The sequence below is a fragment of the Camelus dromedarius genome, chromosome 21 (genome assembly GCF_036321535.1).
Source record: "Camelus dromedarius isolate mCamDro1 chromosome 21, mCamDro1.pat, whole genome shotgun sequence".
NCBI lineage: Eukaryota > Metazoa > Chordata > Mammalia > Artiodactyla > Camelidae > Camelus > Camelus dromedarius.
Window position 1 is genome coordinate 6762855 of NC_087456.1, and position 18860 is coordinate 6781714.

Below are 18860 nucleotides of genomic sequence, written 5' to 3' on the forward strand. Positions count from 1 at the left end.
CATGAAATAATATCTTTTCTTTAAATTGCTGAACATCCACCTCCTTAAAGACTTGGTTACCATGAGCTCTAAAATTTCATGGTCCTTTGCTCCCAGTGGAAGTATTTTCTACTTGTCAACCAATTCCTCCCTGATGTAACAGTTAAGTTCAAAGTAGCAGTTTCCATTCTGCTTCCTCAGTCTAACAGGTGATAACACAGTGAGCGGCATTTCTTTTTCGAGAAATGCAACTTGCAGGTGGCTAATTAACTGATCTCACCCCACCCCAATCTGACACCATCACTACTGTAATCACTACATTTCCTTGGCTCCAGTCTTGCCTCCCTCATCAATCCTTAACAAAGCTGCTACAGCCAACTTTCTAAGCCTCCAATCTCATCATGTCACTTACCTGCTTGAAAATCTCCCTTGCTAAACAATGTGCTCAACGCTAAGCATAATTTTAAAAAGCAATTTTAGTCTGGCCCCAATCAGTATTTTCCATTTTATCTTTGACTAACTCCCCATTAGCACCTGGTATAGAACCTTGCATAATCCACCTTAAGCACCAGCTGTTAACTACTGACCACTTCCTGAACATACATCACACGTTCATACCTGCGAACGTCTGCCCCTAGTGTTCTCTGCGCTGGTAATTACCTCCATTTGTCCCTCTGGAAAAACCCTACTCCATCTTTTCTGTCTGGGTTAAATGGCAATTCCTCTATAAAGTCATCCCCCAATTCACCGCCCACCCCAACACTGCAGAATTAACTGCTCTTGCAGCTGGACTCCCACAATGCACTCATTTATTGTGGCTCCATATTATACAGCTGCTTATGCCCCTCTCCTCCTAGTTCTATGTATTTATCCAGGGCAAAAGCTGTATCTTACCCAGTGTTTCTCAAACAGTAGGACCCACTCCATGGCAAACGGCTAAATCATTCAGTGAACCACAAGTTTGTTAACAGATCAGAAGATACCAGAGGACACTGAGTATAAAGATAAAGTATCAGTTTGAATAATTTAGTTATATATGTGTATGTATATATAATGGGTTGTGATAGAAAACATATTTCTTACTATGAGTTGTAGTAAAAATAAGTTTGAAAAATTCTTATTTAACTTTGTCTCTCCAGTGCATACTGCCTGATACACAGCAAAGGCTCAGAAAGTGGGTAAAGAAGTTATAAAGCATCTTAAGCTCCATATTAAGAACATTTTCATTCCTTTCCTTTATCCATATTCAGATATGCTTCAGTGTGTTCCCACAATCACATCGCTTTTTGTTCCCTTCTCCTTTTTAATCTGCAATAATTAGCTTTCTTGCTTTAAGACTCAGAGTCATTCCCATAGGGATTTGTTATCTTTTGGACTCAACCAGCCTTCTTTTAAATTATCTAACCTTCCAATGCTAAATATTTCTTCCTAACTTTTACCCTCATGAATCTTCTGTATCATTCAAGAAAAATCTTTCCCAGGACTCTGCTATCTCTTTCAAGGTACTAGCCTGTCTATCACCTTTCCTCTATCTTCAAGTTTTTTAAAATAACTTTAAAAAATTGCCTCCATTGTCTCCCACATCTTCCTAAAATCATTGTAATTTGGCTACTGTTCAAGTTAAGCAGCTGCAAGTTGCCTAAGAACTAAACAGAGAAGCCCTTTCTCAGCTCGTGGCCTCAACTGCTCTACACCTGCTTCTATGGAAGATACCATACCAACCTGTATTGTTTTCTATCTCCACATTGATAAATATATGAAAAGCACTTGGAGATATGCCTAGCTCATAGTAAGTACCGTATAACTGTTAGTTGATATATTATCATTTTTCCTCCTCTTATCTCCTAAATATAGATGATTGGCCAAGATTCTGTCCTCAGCAGATTTCTTTTCTTGCCCTCCCACTTTCTCCTTTAGTCTTATCATCTACTAACAAGGTTTCGATCAGCCCACCTGTAGGAGAATGACAAATCTCTCTCACAAATCCAAACTTATCTTCTGAACTCCAGATCCATATTCAACATACCCAATGTAACTATCTTTCCAAAAATCCTTAAATGTTTATGAATAGCACCACTATTGGTTCCCACGATTTTTCACTTCACTCTCTTCCCCACACCACCACCACCTGCAATTTTCGAACTGCGTCAACTCTAACTTCTCCGTGTCTTTTCTTTCCATTTTCCAGCTCACACCTTCTAGCACTCATCTACTCTGGTCCTCCAAACTGGTTTCACAACTCTAAGACTCAACAACACACTGTTATCAGATAAACATTTTTTTAAAAAAGACTCTGACAGAGTTACTTATCAGGTCAAAACCCTTCAATGAGTCTGTCTTACTTTCCTTAAAAAGCACAACTTTTCAGCTGGGCATTCAAGAGCTTCCACAAAATGGATGACACCAAACCCATCTCTTGGCCTTCTCTTCATTCCCAGTACCCACAATCTGGCAAAGCAGGAAAATATCTTTAGGAGTCCTCTCACTGATGTCTTAACTCAAACATATTCCTAATAAGCACTCCTCCCAATGTCTTCACACTTGAGTCTGTCAATAATTTATCAATCTTCAATACCCACTCAAAACTCCAAATCCTCCACAGGTTTTGTTTGCTTTTTTCGATTACCTTTTTTCCCCTGCCCCAAAGATATTCACTCCCTCTTCTAAATGTCCTTAGCACTTAGTAAAGACTCTTAAAGGCCGGCCTATGTTCTGCAATATATTATGGCTATTTACACAATCACTTTATTCTCCATGCTTAACCAAAAGCTCCTTCAAGGTAAAGGCCATTCCTTAAATAGCTTTGTAGTCCTTTGGACAACCAGTACATCTTACTAATTTTATTTTTTTAAGAGAAACATAACCATGGAAGCTCACAAGTAGCTTAGGAGTTCTTGAAAAACTTCAGACATCCCTAAGCTACAAAGCTAAGCATCACCTAATGAAAACCCAGAAGGACCTAAACTTTATAAACAACTTGGGTAAAGAGTGAGGAGGAAATGAGTCAAAGAGAGGGTGACAAAAGCCAACTGCTTTGTAATTCACCCCCTCAGTGTTTTACACAGCATCCCTGGTAGTTAGACCTTAAACAGAAAGACAAGATAACTCGACTCCTGTGCCAATTATACCATTTACTTGCTTAGCGCCTTCAAGTCAGTCGCTCTGAGCCTTTTTTCATTTATTCAATGAAGGATGTCTACTAAAAGATAATGTTCCCCTCCTCAGGCACCCCGTGTTTCTACAAAAAGATTTAACCTGTCCAGGAACCCCAAACTCTGACAAGTGCTCAAAGCTTTACCTCAAGCCTCATTTCCCCAGATTCCTTCTCCAATAACTCTGGTCCTACCTGCTTCGGGCTACTCCAGCACCTGTGATCCTGGTCATCGAAACTAAGTCACAGACTAACTATCCCTATCGCTTCACACCTTTACTGCAAAGTGGCCTCGGGAAAGGCAATGCATTCCGCTCCGGCAGAAGCTAGGCTTTCTCCTGCTGCTGCTGCTCCACATCTAGGCGCCCAAAGATCCATCGCAGAACTGTGTCCCTATGTTGCAGCCCGAGTCCCCTCGGCCCGGGTTCCCTCCTTTCCAGGATCAAAGGGTTCTCTAAGACGCAGTCATAGTCCTCCTCACCCAGCAACTCGAGGTTCATCCCTGAGGACTCTGGACGCCTGGTCTCAGCTCCAGCAACAACACGTTCTCCCCCGCCGCTTCCGAAGGCTGCGTCTTAAGTTGGGGGCGCCGCAAATAGCCTGGCGCAAGCTCCGGAGACTTTCTGGTTTAGAAGACCCCGCGGCTTCCGCTTTCTTCCCCCCGCCTTCCTTGTTCGTTTCAAGTGGGCTGTCCACAGATATGCCTAACCAAAAAGAAGAACAAACTCCCTCGAAACCATTTTACTATTATATTTTTTAAGGGATAAAAATGCTATCGTCACTCAGTTCTTTAAAAAGCACAAGAATTTTGAGGCTATTTCCTCTCCGATCATGTAAGCGAGCTAGAGAGTTTAGGCATCTAGTTAGACTACTAGTCCCTCCCGTGTAGTGTGTTGAGCAGCGCTGTCCCGGCGGGCTGCCTCAGATGCCGCAGGAAAGGTTCCGGCTGAGTCCCGCTGAAGCAGCCGAGCGGGAAGGGTTGGCCCCAGAGCTCGCGTGTGGAGCACAGTTGTCGCCAAGGCGGTACTCACCCTGTATTTAGGCTAGTTACCGAGTATCCGTCTCAGTCTCGTGAAGCTTACTTCATATTTGTAAAGGTATGCCATCGATCCCACAAAAATGTACGATAGCGTTTATCTAAGGATTTACTGTGTGCTCAGCGTTGACCAGGACACTGAAGACGAATTGGTATGAGAGGTGGCTGAGTTCCCTGGAGCTCAATCAGACAGAACTGTGATGAGATACCAGAGCAACTGGAGAAGGCCAATTCTATATAAACAGATTTTAACTTTGGATGCTGTGGGCTAGCACAAAAAGGAAAAGTGGGCATAGGCTGGCTGCAAAAATTAGGATTGGAGCTAGATCCCCTTACGTAGATTTAAGGTCAGTAATCCCAGCTCCACTCCTTACTAACTTCACCCCTTGGGCAATATTTTATCCTCTGTGCCTCAGTTTTCTTATATGTAAAATAGGGATAGTACTTACAGGTTTACTGTGAAGATTAAAGGAGTTAATGCATATGAAACATTTAGGAAGCAAATACTGAGTCAATGTTAGCTATTATTGCTTTCTCCTAAATTATCTCACTTTCTTGAGACCATTAGGGTAGTTTTAGCCCCTTTTGACCGAGTGCGGTAATTGAGGCTCTGAGACATTAGGCACGTTAAAGAGAAAACCACAGGTCCCAAATGGTGTCACTTGTGCTAAAGCCCGTGATATCAAATCTAGACTTAATACCTGACCTAATTGCAGTTTCAACTTTCACGAGAAATGTAATCTTGATTGGCTACTCTGGAATTTTCTCATCCACACCAATGAGGTAATCTATCATGTCTCCACCTCCCCTCCCCCACCCTCCCCGAGGGACAATATGCATGATAAAACCCGTGCCATTCCCTTCCTCCCCAAAAGAAGGTATCTTGGCCTAAAATAATCCTTTCTTTTCTTGTGCTAATAGCTCCCTTAGCTACCCTTCTTCCTAAAAAAAGCTTCCATTTTATACAGTCCCTCAGAGTGCCCTTCGGTTCTCTGGATGAGATGCTGCTGGATTCATGAATCAGTTAAAAATGCCAATTAGATCTCCAAATTTAGTCAGTTGAATTTTGGTTTTTAGCAGGTAGTTTGCATTCCTTTCCATATCCAAAACGTTGCCAAAATGTTGTACTGTCACCAGTGGTGCAAAGGAGTATTTCTGCACACTCTTGTAATCATTTTTTATTATCAGTTATCTCAAAGCCTGCCAATTGGGCAGGTAAAAAAAAAAAAAAGTCATTATTACATTTATTTAATAATGAGGGTGAACAACTTTTCACATGTATAAATGTATATTTTTTATCTTCTGTGAGGTGACCTATTCATAGCCTTTTCGTATTTTTTGGAGGGGGTATTCATCTTGTAGGATTTTTTAGCAAGAAATCATGATCAGATTGATGTTTAAGAAAGAAAAACAGGACAGTGTGGAGTAGGGATTGATTAGAGGGGTGGAAAGCAGCAGATTTACTTAGTAATCTTGCAGAAATGAGGAAGACATAACTCAAAGCCACGGTAGAGGAAAAAGAGAGAAGGCAGTGCATTCAAGAGAAATGTACCAGACAGAACTGACCAAATGGGAAAGACCTTTAGCATGTAGGAAGTAATAGAAATTCAGGAGGCTGGTATGACTTACATGTTTCTAGTCTGGGCGGCTCCATTTACGAGAGTAGAGAATGCAGGAAAAGAAATGGCTTTGTGAGGTAGTTGAAGACTACCCTACTGAGACATGTGAGGTTTAAGGAGCCTGTGAAAAATTTAAGTGATCGTACAGATGTGGAGGTCAAAGAAGTCTAGGCTAAAAATCTACTGTGTTTCATCAATTCTATTATGTACACTTTTCCACATTAAAAAATCTCTGAAATAGGAATTTATCTTACGCTTGATTATATCTCATAATTATTTAGTAGTCGGGTTTTTTTCTTAGTGCTAAGAATAACTAAGATAATTGTGTCTTGTGACTCGTGGTATCTTTGATTTGTTGAAAAACAATATGATTGGTAGACTTTGCCTTACAAAGTCTTGTTAATACCACCAACTACAAAGGAAGTTACCCAGATTTTGTGTTTTGAAGGAGAAAAAGGAAAATTTAATATTCTTCCTTCTTGGCCTGAAGCAACTTGTAGCTGTCATTCAGATTCAATGTGAAAAAGAATATCTTTTTTAATTGAAGTACAGTCAGTTAAAATGTGTCGATTTCTGGTGTACAACATAATGTCTTAGTCATGCATATATATTCATTTTCATATTCTTTTTCACTAAAGGTTATAAGATATTGAATATAGTTCCTTGTGCTATACAGAAGAAATTTGTTTTTTATCTATTTTTATATATAGTGGTTAACATTTGCAAATCTCAAACCCCCAAATTAATCCCTTTCCACCCCCTTTCCCCCAGTAACCATAAGATTGTTCACTGTGTCTGTGAGTCTGATTCTGTTTTGTAGTTGAGTTCATTAGTGTCCTCTTTTTGAAAAAGAACTTTTTTTTTTTTTTAGCTCAGCTGAACTTCCATCTCATTAAAGACTTTTACAGATCCTCTTGAAATTAGGCCAGCTTGACTTAAATCTTCTCCAGGTAAAAATCAGAAATTCTCTGAGTGGAGCACCACCCAGTCAGCCAGGATATGCTCTGGCAGCTGGCTCAAGTCACAGGAATATGGTGTGGGCCAGGAGATTACTGTAACATTTCAAAGGTATAACCAGTGGTTCTCAACTTTAGCCACACAGCGGGATTTCTGGGGCACTTCCAAATAATGCAGGTGCCTGGGTCCAACACCCAGAGATAGTGCATTAATTGCAGTATACCTAGAGCATTCCTAGGCATTGGTGCGTTTAAATGCTCCTACGTGATTCTAGTGTTCAGACAAGGTTGAACAAGGATTGGGTTGCCACCCAAATTATTGGCTGAGACAGTGAGTGAAGACTTTCTCAGGAAATGTACTCTTTTTTTTTTAATTGAAGTGTAATTGATTTACAATGTTGTCTTAGTTTCTGGTGTACAGCATATTGATTCAGTTATACATATATATCCTTTTTCATATTCTTTATCATTATAGGTTATTATAAGATATTGAATATATTTCCCTGTGCCATACAGTAGGACCTTGTTGTTTATCTATTTTACATATAGTAGTTAGTATCTGCAAATCCTGAGCTCCTAATTTATCCCTCCCTCTTTCTTTCTCCACTGGTAACTATAAGTTCATTTTCTATGTCTGTGAGTCTATTTCTGTTTTGTGAATAAGTTCATTTGTACCATTTGTTAAGGTTTCATATATAAGTGGTATCATATGCTATTTGTCTTTCTCTGACTTACTTCACTTAGTATAATAATCTCTGGGTCCATCCATGTTGCTGCATATGGTATTATTTCATTCTTTTTTTTATGGCTGAATAGTATTCCTATATAAATAAATAAATGAATGAATATATATATCTACCTATCTCACATCTTCTTTATCCAGTCTTCTGTCAATGGACATTTAGGTTGCTTTCATGTCTTGGCTGTTGTAAGTAGTGCTGCTATGAACATTGGGGTACATGTATTTTTTTCTAGTTAGAGTTTTCTCCAGATATATGCCCAGGAGTGGGATTGCTGGATCATGTAAGTCTATTTTTAGTTTTTTAGAGGAATCTCCATACTTTTATCCAAAGTGGCTGCACCAAATTAGATTCCTACCAACAGTGTAGGAGGGTTCCCTTTTCTCCACACCCTCTCCAGCATTTATTGTTTGTGGACTTCTTAATGATGGCCATTCTGACCAGTGTACAATAAAACCTCAGTGTAGTTTTGATTTGCATTTCTCTGATAATTAGTGATATTGAGCATATTTTCATGTGTCTATTGGCTATCTTTATGTCTTCATTGGAGAAATGCCTGTTTAGGTCTTCTGCTTATTTTTGATTGAGTTATTTGTTTTTTTATTATTGAGTCGTATGAGCTGTTTTTATATTCTGGAAGTTAAGCCCTTTTCATCATTTGCAAATATTTTCTCCCATTCCGTACGTTGTCTTTTCATTTTGTTTATGGTATCCTTTGTTGTGCAAAAGCTTATAAGTTTAATTAGGCCCCATTGGTTAATTTTTGCTTTTGGTAGACTGACCTAGGAGAACATTGCTACTATTTATGTCAGAGAATGTTTTGCCTGTGTTTTCTTCTAGGAGATTTATGGTGTCCTGTCTTATGTTTAAGTCTTTAAGCCATTTTGAGTCTATTTTTGTGTGTGGTGTGAGGGAGTGCTCTAACTTTGCTGATTTACATGTGTCTGTCCAGCTTTCCCAACACACTTGCTAAAGAGGTTGTCATTTCTCCATTGTATATTCTTGCCTCCTTTGTTGAAGATTAATTAACTGTAGATGTGTGGGTTTATTCCTGGGCTCTATATTCTGTTCCATTGACCCATATGGCTGTTTTTGTGCCAATGCCATGCTTTTTTGATTACTGTAGCTTTGTAGTACTGTCTGAAACCTGGAAGGGTTATGCCTAGAGCTTTATTCTTTTTCTTCAGTACCGCGTTGGCAATTCTTGGTCTTTTGTGATTCCACATAAATTTTAGGATTATTTCTTTTAGTTCTGTGAAAAATGTCCTGGGTAATTTGATAGGGATCCCATTAATCTGTAGATTGCTTTGGGTAGTATGGCCTTTTTAACAATATTAATTCTTCCAGTCCAAGAGCATGGGATCTTACTAATTCTTTAAATCATTTTTAATTTCCTTTGTTGATGTTCTCAGTGTATGTCTTTCACTTCCTTGGTCAGGTTTATTCCCAAGGGTTGTTTTTTGTTGTTTGTTTGTTTGTTTTTGATGCAGTTTTAAAAGGGTTTTTTGGGTTTTTTTTTTACTTTTCTGATATTTCATTGTTAGTGTAAAGAAATGCAAGAGACTTCTGATATTAATCTTGTATCCTGGTACCTTACTGAATTCATTTATCAGCTTTAATAGTTTTTGTATTGAGTCATCAGAGTTTTCTACATATAGTGTGATGTCATCTGCATTTAATGACAATTTTATCTCTTTCCTTCCCATTTGGATCCCTTTTATTTCTTTTTCTTGTCTGATTGCTACAGCTAGAACTTCCAAGACTGTATTGAATAGAAGTGTTGAGAGTGGGCATCCTTGTCTTGTTCCAGATTTTAGTGGGAAGGGTTTCAACTTTTCACTGTTGAGTATTATGTTGGCTGTGGGTTTGTCTTAAATAGCTTTTATTATGTTGAGATATGTTCCCTGTACACCCACTTTGGTAAGAGTTTTTATCATGAATGGATATTGAATTTTATCAAATACTTTTTCTGCATCTGTTGAGATGATCATGTGGGTTTTGTCCTGTCTCTTGTTGATGTAGTGCATCGCATTGATTGATTTGCATATGTTGAACTATCCTTGTGACCTTGACATGAATCCTACTTGATCATAGTATATGATCTTTTTTATATGTTGTTGGATTCAGTTTCCTGATAGTTCAGAATTTTTCATCTATATTTATCAAAGATACTGGCCTGTAATTTTCTTTTTTTGGTAGTGTCTTTGTCTGGTTTTGGTATCAGGGTGATGATGGCTTCTTAAAATGAGTTTAGGAGGGTTCACTCCTCTTCAATCTTTTGGAAGAATTTGAAAAGGATCAGCATAATTTCTTCTTTGTATGTTTGGTAGAATTTCCCAGTGAAGCCATCTGGTCCTGAACTTTTGTCTGCAGGGAGTTTTTTTAAATTACAGATTCTATTTCATTTCTACAAATTATCTATTTCTTCTTGATTCAGTTTTGCTGGACTGTATGTTTCCAGAAATTTGTCCATTTCTTCTAGGTTGTCCAATTTGTTGGCATATAATTGTTCATAGCATTCTCCTGTGGTTTTTTGTATTTGTGTGGTATGGTTGTACTTTCTCTTCTTTCATTTCTTATTTTATTTATTTGTGTCCTCTCTCTTTTCTTCTTGGTGATCCTGGCCAGAAGTTTGTCAATTTTGTTTACTCTTTCAAAAACCCAGCACTTGGTTTTATTGATTTTTTTCCATTTTTAAAAATCTCTATTTTGTTTATTTTCTCCCTGATCTTTATTATTTACTTCCTTCTGCTGACTTTAAGTTTTGTTTGTTCTTTTTCTAGTTCTTTTAGGTGGTAGGTTAGGTTGTTTATTTGAGGTTTTCCTTGTTTTTAGAGGAAGGCCTGTATTGCTATGAACTTCCTTCCTAGATCTGTTTTTGCTACATCCCATAGATTTTTGTGTGGTTATGTTTTCATTGTCATTTGTCCCAAGGTGTTTTTTTTAATTCCTTCTTTGATTTCATCATTAACCTGTTGGTTTTTTAGTAGCATGTTGTTTAGTCTCCATGCAGTCATTTTTTTCCTTCATTTCTCTTTCTGTGGTTGATTTCTAGTTTCATGGTGCTGTGGTCAGAAAAAATGCGTGAAATAATTTCTATCCTTTTAAATTACTTGAGGCATCAGGAAATGTACTTTTGACCACAATCTGTGCTTATTGTCAGCAATTACAGACTTCAAAGGTAGAGCTAAGAAAGAAAACATATGGACAATAACATCAACTCAGCTCTCAGTTCCCTGGAGAAAAGAAAGATTGGAATGGAAGAAAACTATATGGATCTATCACAGTCACTTGAAGATACACCTCCAACAGTGGAAAAATACACATACACAGTTACTCACTGCAGTATTGTTTATAATTGCAAAATATTGGAAACAACCTTAATGTTCAGACACTTATGGTACATTACACAATGGCATACTCATCAGCTCATTTTGAAAAATGAGGAAGAACTCTGTGTATTGGTATAAATTGGTTGCCAAGACATATTGCTAAGAGAAAAATGCAAAGCACAGAAGATTTATCTATAGAATGCTGCCCTAAGAAAGACAGGAATATAAGAAAACGTACTGCATTTGCCCATTTGTGCAAAAGAAATGCAGAAAAGATAAATCAGAAACTAAGGAGACTGGTTACCAATAGTGAATAGATGTGAAAAGATTGGGAAAAGCGAAGTAAATGAGAATAGGGTAATAGGGATGAGGAAGTAGTGATACTCAGTGTATTTTTATATAGCTCTGACCCTTAGAACCATAGTGGTGTATCACCTACCCCAAAATAAATGAACAACTAAAACCAACAATGATGTGGAGAGACCCCAAGTGGGATAAAAATATTATTATAAAGCAATAACATAACTACACTAAAATGCATGGGAAGAAAAGAACTAACATACCAACCCCAGGAAGGAGCATCTTGATTGGCCACCATAAGTCTTTAGACAAAAAGAACTGTTGAGAATATCACCACTGGGTAAATAATCATTGCAAACAAGTTCCATTGATGAGTGGTAAAATTAGTGGGCAGAAGTTTGAAAAGAAACAATTTGCATTGTCTTAAAATATCTCCCACAAGACATTTTTTAACTACAAAGGGAAAGAGTAATTTTACAGTGAGAAACCCAGCTTAATCAAGTGATAAATGTCAACTTATAAGTAATAAGATACATAATATCATGAACCTATGATATAATTCACTGAGGACACAATATTATACCTGTCATATTTAGTCTAGTCATGATAAAACATCAGATAAACTCAAATTAAGGGACATTTGACAAAATAACTGACCACTACTCTTCAAAAAAGTCAGTCATGAAAGACGAGGAAAAGCTAGGGAGCATTTACAGACTACACAAGAAGAGGACGGTAGTAGAAATACTGGTAAAATTCAAAAAAAGTCTTTAGTAGCGTTGCACCAATGTTAACTTTGGGGGTTCTGATAATTGCACTGTAGTCATGTAAGACGGTAACATGAGGGGAAGATAGAGGAGAGATATATGGAAACTCTCAAGACTACTTCTGCAACTTCTCTGTAAGCCTAAAATTAATTCAAGGTAAAAATTTTAAAAGAAAAAGGACATTATCTTCTCCTTCAACTCTTCTCGTGAGGGTGACTCACCCAAATCAAATTTTGCACCTTCCAGGAGATCGTTGCCTAACAGTAGAAAGGAAAGGACAAAAGACTTTTAAAAATACAACTTATTTACGTTCAAGCAATTCCACATAAAGTTACTGGATCTGCAGAGGGGATAAGGAAATAGAAAAAATGGTGGAAAACGTAACACTCAATCTAATGTTATAAATTCCAAAAACAAGAAACTGGTTCCAGTTCCAACATATGGAGTCTAGAAACTCCTTTCGGAGGCTCTTCCTCCAGCTTCAGGGCATGAGACCTGTGTAGTCACATAGGACCCCACACTTAGAAGAGCCTCACGCTTGGTTTAATGTTGTGCTGTTGCCATCTTGGAAAGTCTTAATGGTTTTTGAACAAGGGAGCCCTGCATTTTCATTTTGCACAGGGCCCCACCAATTAAGTAGCTAGTCCAGTCTGCCTCTGCTCACCAACAAGCTTGCAGAAGGAGAACTCCATCCACATGGTACACCGTGTCTCCCACAGTTGGCTTCTTGCTCTGTGGGTAAGACCCTGATCCAAGCTCAATCCAGTTAGACTCCTTTCGCAAGAATTTGAAACAGGAACAAAGTGGCCGCCATGGTCTGTCATATCTGTGGAAGAGAACAGATGTGCGTTAGATGTGTGCTATTGGCTCCTAAATATGGCAGTTGGCTGCAGATTGAACAATAAAGAGATTCAGAAACAAGTCAAAGACAGTACTTTCTGCATCAGATCCAGCCGTGAGACACCTCCTCACCTTCTCACCACTGTCTTTGAGCTGCTGTAGCTGTTTCAGCCTGCAGGCCTTTTCCAGCTGTTTCTACAGTCCCTTCTCCCCTTCAGTTACCTCGTAGTGAGCAGATTTGCTCCAGGGTCTCCCTCGGGATGGGGGGTGGGCAGCAGGGGTGCCTGTTTGTACACTTCTGCTCTCCAGACTGCTCTCTGCTCGCTCCTCCCTTCTCCTGTGCTGCCCCCCACTGGCTTCCTCCAGCCCCGCCTCCCCTTTTTCAGGTGTCGTGTTCTCTGTGGGGCAGACTTCTGATGAGGGGAAGGGGCGAGCTGAGGAGGAGGCTCCTTTTCTCCCTCAGGGGACACTTCTCTTTAGCCTGAACTCACTGGGCCCATCCATGCACTTCCTTGGTTGTGGCAAGAACCCTGCTAAGTCAGTTTAACCAGAACCCCCAGCCTGATATCTGATCACCCTCCATATCAGATCAGGTTCCTCATCCTCCACCGTCCCCCAGGTGATGTCTGATCACCCTGACCCTGTCTTCAGCAAAAGTCTCGTTAGGTCAGTTTAGCCAGAATCCCTTTTACCCTCTTGTTTCCTCTTAGAAATTTTCCATCCACTGACTGCCCACTTCGCTCCATGGCTGTAAATTCCCACTTGCCTGTGCTGGATTTGGAGTTGAGCCTAACCGTTCCTCCTGACTGTAAAAATCCCACTGCAGTGGTCCCTATGCCTCTCACACTGGTCCAGGATAAAGTCTTTAACAAGCATCATTGAGCAGTTCTTTTCTGTAACAGGCCCACCATCTTCACAGTCGCTTCTGCTCCTTGGAGCCAAGCCCTCTGGCTGAGTCATCGAAATGCAGCAGATTGTCAATCTATACCACCCTTCCTTCTCCTTGTGATTTTTTTTTCTCCTACTTTGGCTTCTTGAAGATCACTTTAAGCAGAAGGAAGGAGAGAAGAGAGGTGAACAGAGGAGAAAGAGTAAAGAAAGGAAGCACGAGGAGGGTCAAAGTGAGCAGGGCCAGCCACAGGCTTGCTTGCTCTCCCTCCCTCTTTATCTTTCTCTCTATATATAAATACATTCCCTACACACTTACACTCTCACGTATTACATCCCCAGGCCTCACAGCCTCACAATAACTCTACAAAACATAGCCACTGACATCACTATTTTCACATGAGGTGCCGAGGCTCTAAGAAGAGAAATGACCTGCCCAGGGCATGTATCCTGGATAACACGCAGAGTCTGAAATTGAATTCAGGTGTGTCTGGCCCCAAGGCCATGCTCATCCTATAAATTAGAAACTAATCAGGGCTGCAACTTATGACACCATGCCCCCCAAGCTGTGCCGAACACTAGACCTCTCTTAGTGGGACCAATACTTCACCCCAGTGAGGTGGGTATATTCTCCCAATTCTAGAATGTAGGTGAGCAGTGGGGGGCTCCTCACCAGGAACTGCACATTTCCTAGAAAGTAAGATACTTGAGGACAAGCTGGGACACATGGGCGACTTGGCCTGGGCAGTGGAAAGAGGCAGCCCTCTTGTTCCAGTTCCTTGTTGTACATGCTCGGGATGGGCTAAGACACAGGGATGAGCATCCTCAGAGAGCCTCCACCTTACTGAGCCTATTGAGAGCGTGCTGCCTGATCTCCCTACTAGACCCCACACCTTCCCTGCCCAGCCGTCCACTCCGGCCGTGCAGCATCAGTGCTGTGTCGCCAATGCGCTCATCCTCCCACGGTGTTGGAAGTCTGACCTGTCTGCCCAGGGAAGGGGAAGACGTAGTGACCACTCAGACGTACCACTTAACCACAGCAGTACCTCAGTCACCCCCCCACCCCCGCCTTGTCCTTGAGCACCAGGATCAGAGGCTCCTGTTTCCAGAGGACGCAATGGTAGGTTCCACAGTCAGGCCCTACAAGTCTGGGCATAGCACAGGTTCAGGAGGGAGGGAAGGAAAGGCATCCCACCTACCCCAGTCTCCTTCCCCCCAGGGCTCCAGCACCAGGGACAGCACCCACCTAGCCTCTGCCCACACGTTTCCTCTGTCTGAAGGCTGACATGAAAGTCTTCGTCCTTCTCCACTATTTGGCCCATTGAACAGACCTAGGCCTTATAGCTCCTTCTGCATTACTTAGAAACGCTTGGTAGATCTACACACACCAGGGACAGCACACAGGGCTCTCCTGAACACAAGCTCAAGAATTCCAGGCCCTGCAGCCAACAGCTGATAATTGAAAGCCACAAATGGCACAAATTTTCCACCTCCATGGGCCAGGTCTTAACTTCTTTAAAAAACTTTATTTTGTTTGGGTTTTTCTGGTGGGGGAGGTAACTAGCTGTTTTTTTTAATGGAGGTACTGAGGCTTGAACCCAGGACCTCATGCATTGCTAAGCACACACTCTACCTCTGAGCTATACCTGCCCGCCCCAGGCCTTAGCTTCTGAGATTTAGTCTCCTACTTCCCTCCCCTCGCCAGGCCCGCCAAAGACAAATGGACACCTTCTTCAGTTGCCCAGAGTCCTCATCTTCTGCCCTGCCAGGCCCTTCTCTTCCTGCTGCATTTGGCAATTCTGGCTCCTATGCCAGGGGAGGGAAAAGTTACCCCTCAGGGAAACTCCAGCCCAGTTGGTACCCACCCCCCATCAATTCGTGAGCACTTGGTAACACCCTCAGGCTGTCTCTCTCCTCACCTGCCCTGGCCTGCAACTCTCACCTTGGCTTCTGGTTCAGCAAGCTCTTCTCCCAAAGCTGTTCTCACAACCTAGGCCCATGGGGTTGATGACATCAGCTGTCACTGACTACTCCTTGGCGCCTGACTTGGGATTGGGGTCCCATACATGAGGCTCTACCGGTCCCCATGGCTGGAAGAGATGGAGGAGCCCATCTGTCGGCCTCCTTTCAGCTCAGAGAGCTGGTGGGAATAAACAAGAAAGGAAAACGGGCCTGGGGATCAGGGACTTGGGTGTTAGTCTTGCCCCAGCCTCTAACTAGCTGTGTGATAGCCTTTCCTCTCTGGATCGCAGTGTCCTCTGCTGAGAGAGAGGGGCTTCAATGGGATGCTTTCAGAATTCTTCCCGGCTCCAAATCGGTCCATGAAAGCCTGCTGAGCTGCTGCCCAGGGATCGCCTCTCCCAGGAGAGGAAAGAGGAAAGAGCAGGGGCCTTTTTCCCAGCTTCTCATTCCACTTCCTAGTTCTTCATGATGCCAAATGATGAAGCATGTCCAGAGTGGGTTATGGTACTGTTAGCAGATGGAGGGACCCCTAAATTAGGAAGCCCATCAAAGTGTGGGTCCTTGCTGCTGGCTGTGAAAGAATTCACACAGCAGAGGCAGAGGAACCAAGTGAACAGCTGCTTTATTGCTCAGAAGAGGAAATGGAAGAAAAGTGTTTGAGCAGAGAGAAGGAAAGAAAAGCACTCGAGTGAGGAAAAGGTGCCAGAGCGGGGAGCTGTCAGCCAAGGTGTGTGGTAGAGACAGCTCCGCCCGGGTCGGGCCACGTGGACTTTTATGGGAGGCTTCTGCCATCGTGTCCTCCTTCTGGGTGTGATGGAGCCAATCAGTCCTTGTTCCAGCTTTTCAGTCCTTGCATGGGCTTTTCCAGTTGTTGTCATGGCAACAGTCAACTGTCATGGCACTGGTGGGTGTGTCGTTTAGCATGTTAATACATTATAATGAGCATACAATAAGGCTCAAGATCCACTGGAAGTCATCCTCCACCATCTGACTCCATGCGTTCTAACCGGTTCTTGTTTTTTCTCTGCAGCTGCCTCCTGAGACTTAGATAAGTCTATTCGAGCTTTCTCTTTGAGGGAGGGGCAGGAGTATGATCCTGGGGGCAACAGCCTTGGTAACAAAAAGGAAAGTTGCTTTTAACCAGAATGGCTGCAATATGGTGGAGCCAGCATCCCCTTTAAAAAAAAAAAATCTCCGAAGATTCTGTTCAGCCATGAAAGTTTTAAAGAGAAATTGGGGACTAATCTCAGTTAATCGTTGAGCGAAGTGGTCAGAATCCTTGCCACCCGCCAGTCCTTGCAGGCTTGTCCTCATCAACCACTCGAGCCTGCCCTTCTATGACTCCGGGAGGCCTGGCGGACTTCAGCTTTTCTATAAACAAGAGGCAGGGGTTGGTGGTGGAGTGGGTGGGGCACAGGATCCTGCTCCCATTCAGCACCAGCAACTGAAGGAGGAAAAAGCGTTAACACTGGGGCTGAAGAATGCAGGGTCCACGGTCTGTCAGCTCTGGTTCAAGCCTTGGGGCCAAAGATGTGAGCTGTGCCCTCTCCTGAGTGCTGTGGGACATTTAAAGCACCAGAGACCATGCCCCTCTTCCCTGCAGCCTCAAGACAGGACACTTTTGAAGTGTTATCTCAGGTCCACAGCTCCCCAGGGACCAGCTGGGCCCTCTTTTGCAACTTCTTTGTCCTTCCAAGCTCTCTGCTCATTCTTGCTTCCTTCCCGTCCCTAAGGTATTGATCCTAAGCATCAAGAGACCTCCCCAGCAACTTCCTGCGTAGAAACATCTATCAGAATCTGCTTCTCAGGGAACTAGACCGATAGGAACTGGACCCATGGCCAACCGGGTCCTTCATAATCTGGCCCCTGCCAATCTTTCTGGTCATTTCTCTCCAGGGCCCCCTTGCACTCTATTTCTTCAGCCTCTATAAGCTCTCAGTACCCCAAACACCAAGTAGTCTCTTGCTCTGTGTGAATTTGTGCATGATGTTTTCACATAATTTGTTCAACAGATATTCCTTATGCTACTGTATCAGTCATGATGCTGTCAGGAAAGAGATGGTATTCTCAAAAGGGGGAACTGAAGAAAGTTTAATGAATGGGCTACATAAAAGATGTAAGCAGGGTTATGGAAAACCAGCAAAGCATCCTAAGACAAACAGCAGTGGGATGGTCGTAGGACTGATGGGGTCAAGGGACGAGTGGTTAGTGGAAGCTACACTGTGAGAGCTGTAGCTCCAGGCAAGAGCCATCAGCCCGGAGCTGTGGCCTCCAGGAGAAAGGCAACCATTGCCAACCCAGCCAAGCTGGAACTAGAGTGAAAAATTCCCCAATCTCTCTCTCCTGCCACTCTCCAAATCCCACTGGTTGCAGCTGAACCCAACTGGAAGCCCCAGAGTAAAAGACATAGTCCACGGGGCTGGGTGGAGAGCGGAAAGAGTGGATGTGGAGGGCCAAAGGGAGAGCGTTCAGCGTAATCCCTGTTGTGCTCCAGACACTGAACGACACAGAATAGCAGTGTCCTCATGTTGTTTACAGGCTCAAAAGGGAAAATGAGCTTTCATCATGAATCATAAAAAAGTAATGAGAATACCGATTATTTTCATGTTTACATGAAACACTTGTAAAAATTCACCATAGCTAGCCCGGAAAGAAATTCCCACAAGTTTTCTAAAACTAGCATCGTACAGACCATGCTCTCTGCTCACAACGTATTGTTATAAATCATCAATAAAAACATAAAGGAATTTATCCTCACACTTAGAAATTTTAAAACATGCCTATGTAACACGGCAAAGAAGACGTCACAACTTCGCAATTAAAAAACACTTAAAATGGAATAATAACGAAAATGTTACATATGAAAATGTATGGGATACAGCAAGAGTTGGATTTCAAGGGGAATTCTGAACTCAAATGTTTACATTAGAGAAGAAGAAAGGCTGAAAATTCGTAAGCTAAGCATCCAGCCTAACAAGATGGAGTGGGGAGAATGCACAATGGAATAACCCTAAAGAAGAGAACAAAGAAGATAATTAAGACAAGAGTGGAAGTTAATGAGGTAGAAAATAGAGGAACGATGAGAGAAACAATTGTACTAAAAGGTGGTTCTCTGAGAAAAAGAAAGTGGCTCCGCTGTAGCACATTTGCTCACTAGAATAATACATGGTAGTGAGACAAATGTACTACGGTGGCAACAAGTCAGCGTGGATGAAAGTCAGAAACATGAGTGGAAACAAAAAGTTATAGAAGGCTAAACACAGGCAATACCACTTTTGTAAAGCTCAAGA

The 18860-nt window shown here is 41.9% G+C and overlaps 1 protein-coding gene across 3 annotated transcripts in view; it reads right to left on the minus strand.

The window, feature by feature from the left end:
- The window catches only part of RBBP5 (RB binding protein 5, histone lysine methyltransferase complex subunit), a 33846-nt gene extending 30085 nt beyond the window's left edge, over positions 1-3761 (minus strand). For 2 of the 3 annotated variants that reach the window (XM_010991375.3, XM_010991374.3), the window contains exon 1: positions 3612-3761. In XM_010991375.3, the coding sequence (XP_010989677.1) occupies positions 3612-3630 (19 nt within the window). In that variant the 5' untranslated portion in view covers positions 3631-3761. Of the gene's footprint in view, positions 1-3325; positions 3587-3611 lie in introns of those variants that run through there. The other variant, XM_031438734.2, reaches the window with a different exon arrangement.
- Positions 3762-18860: the final 15099 nt, after the last annotated feature.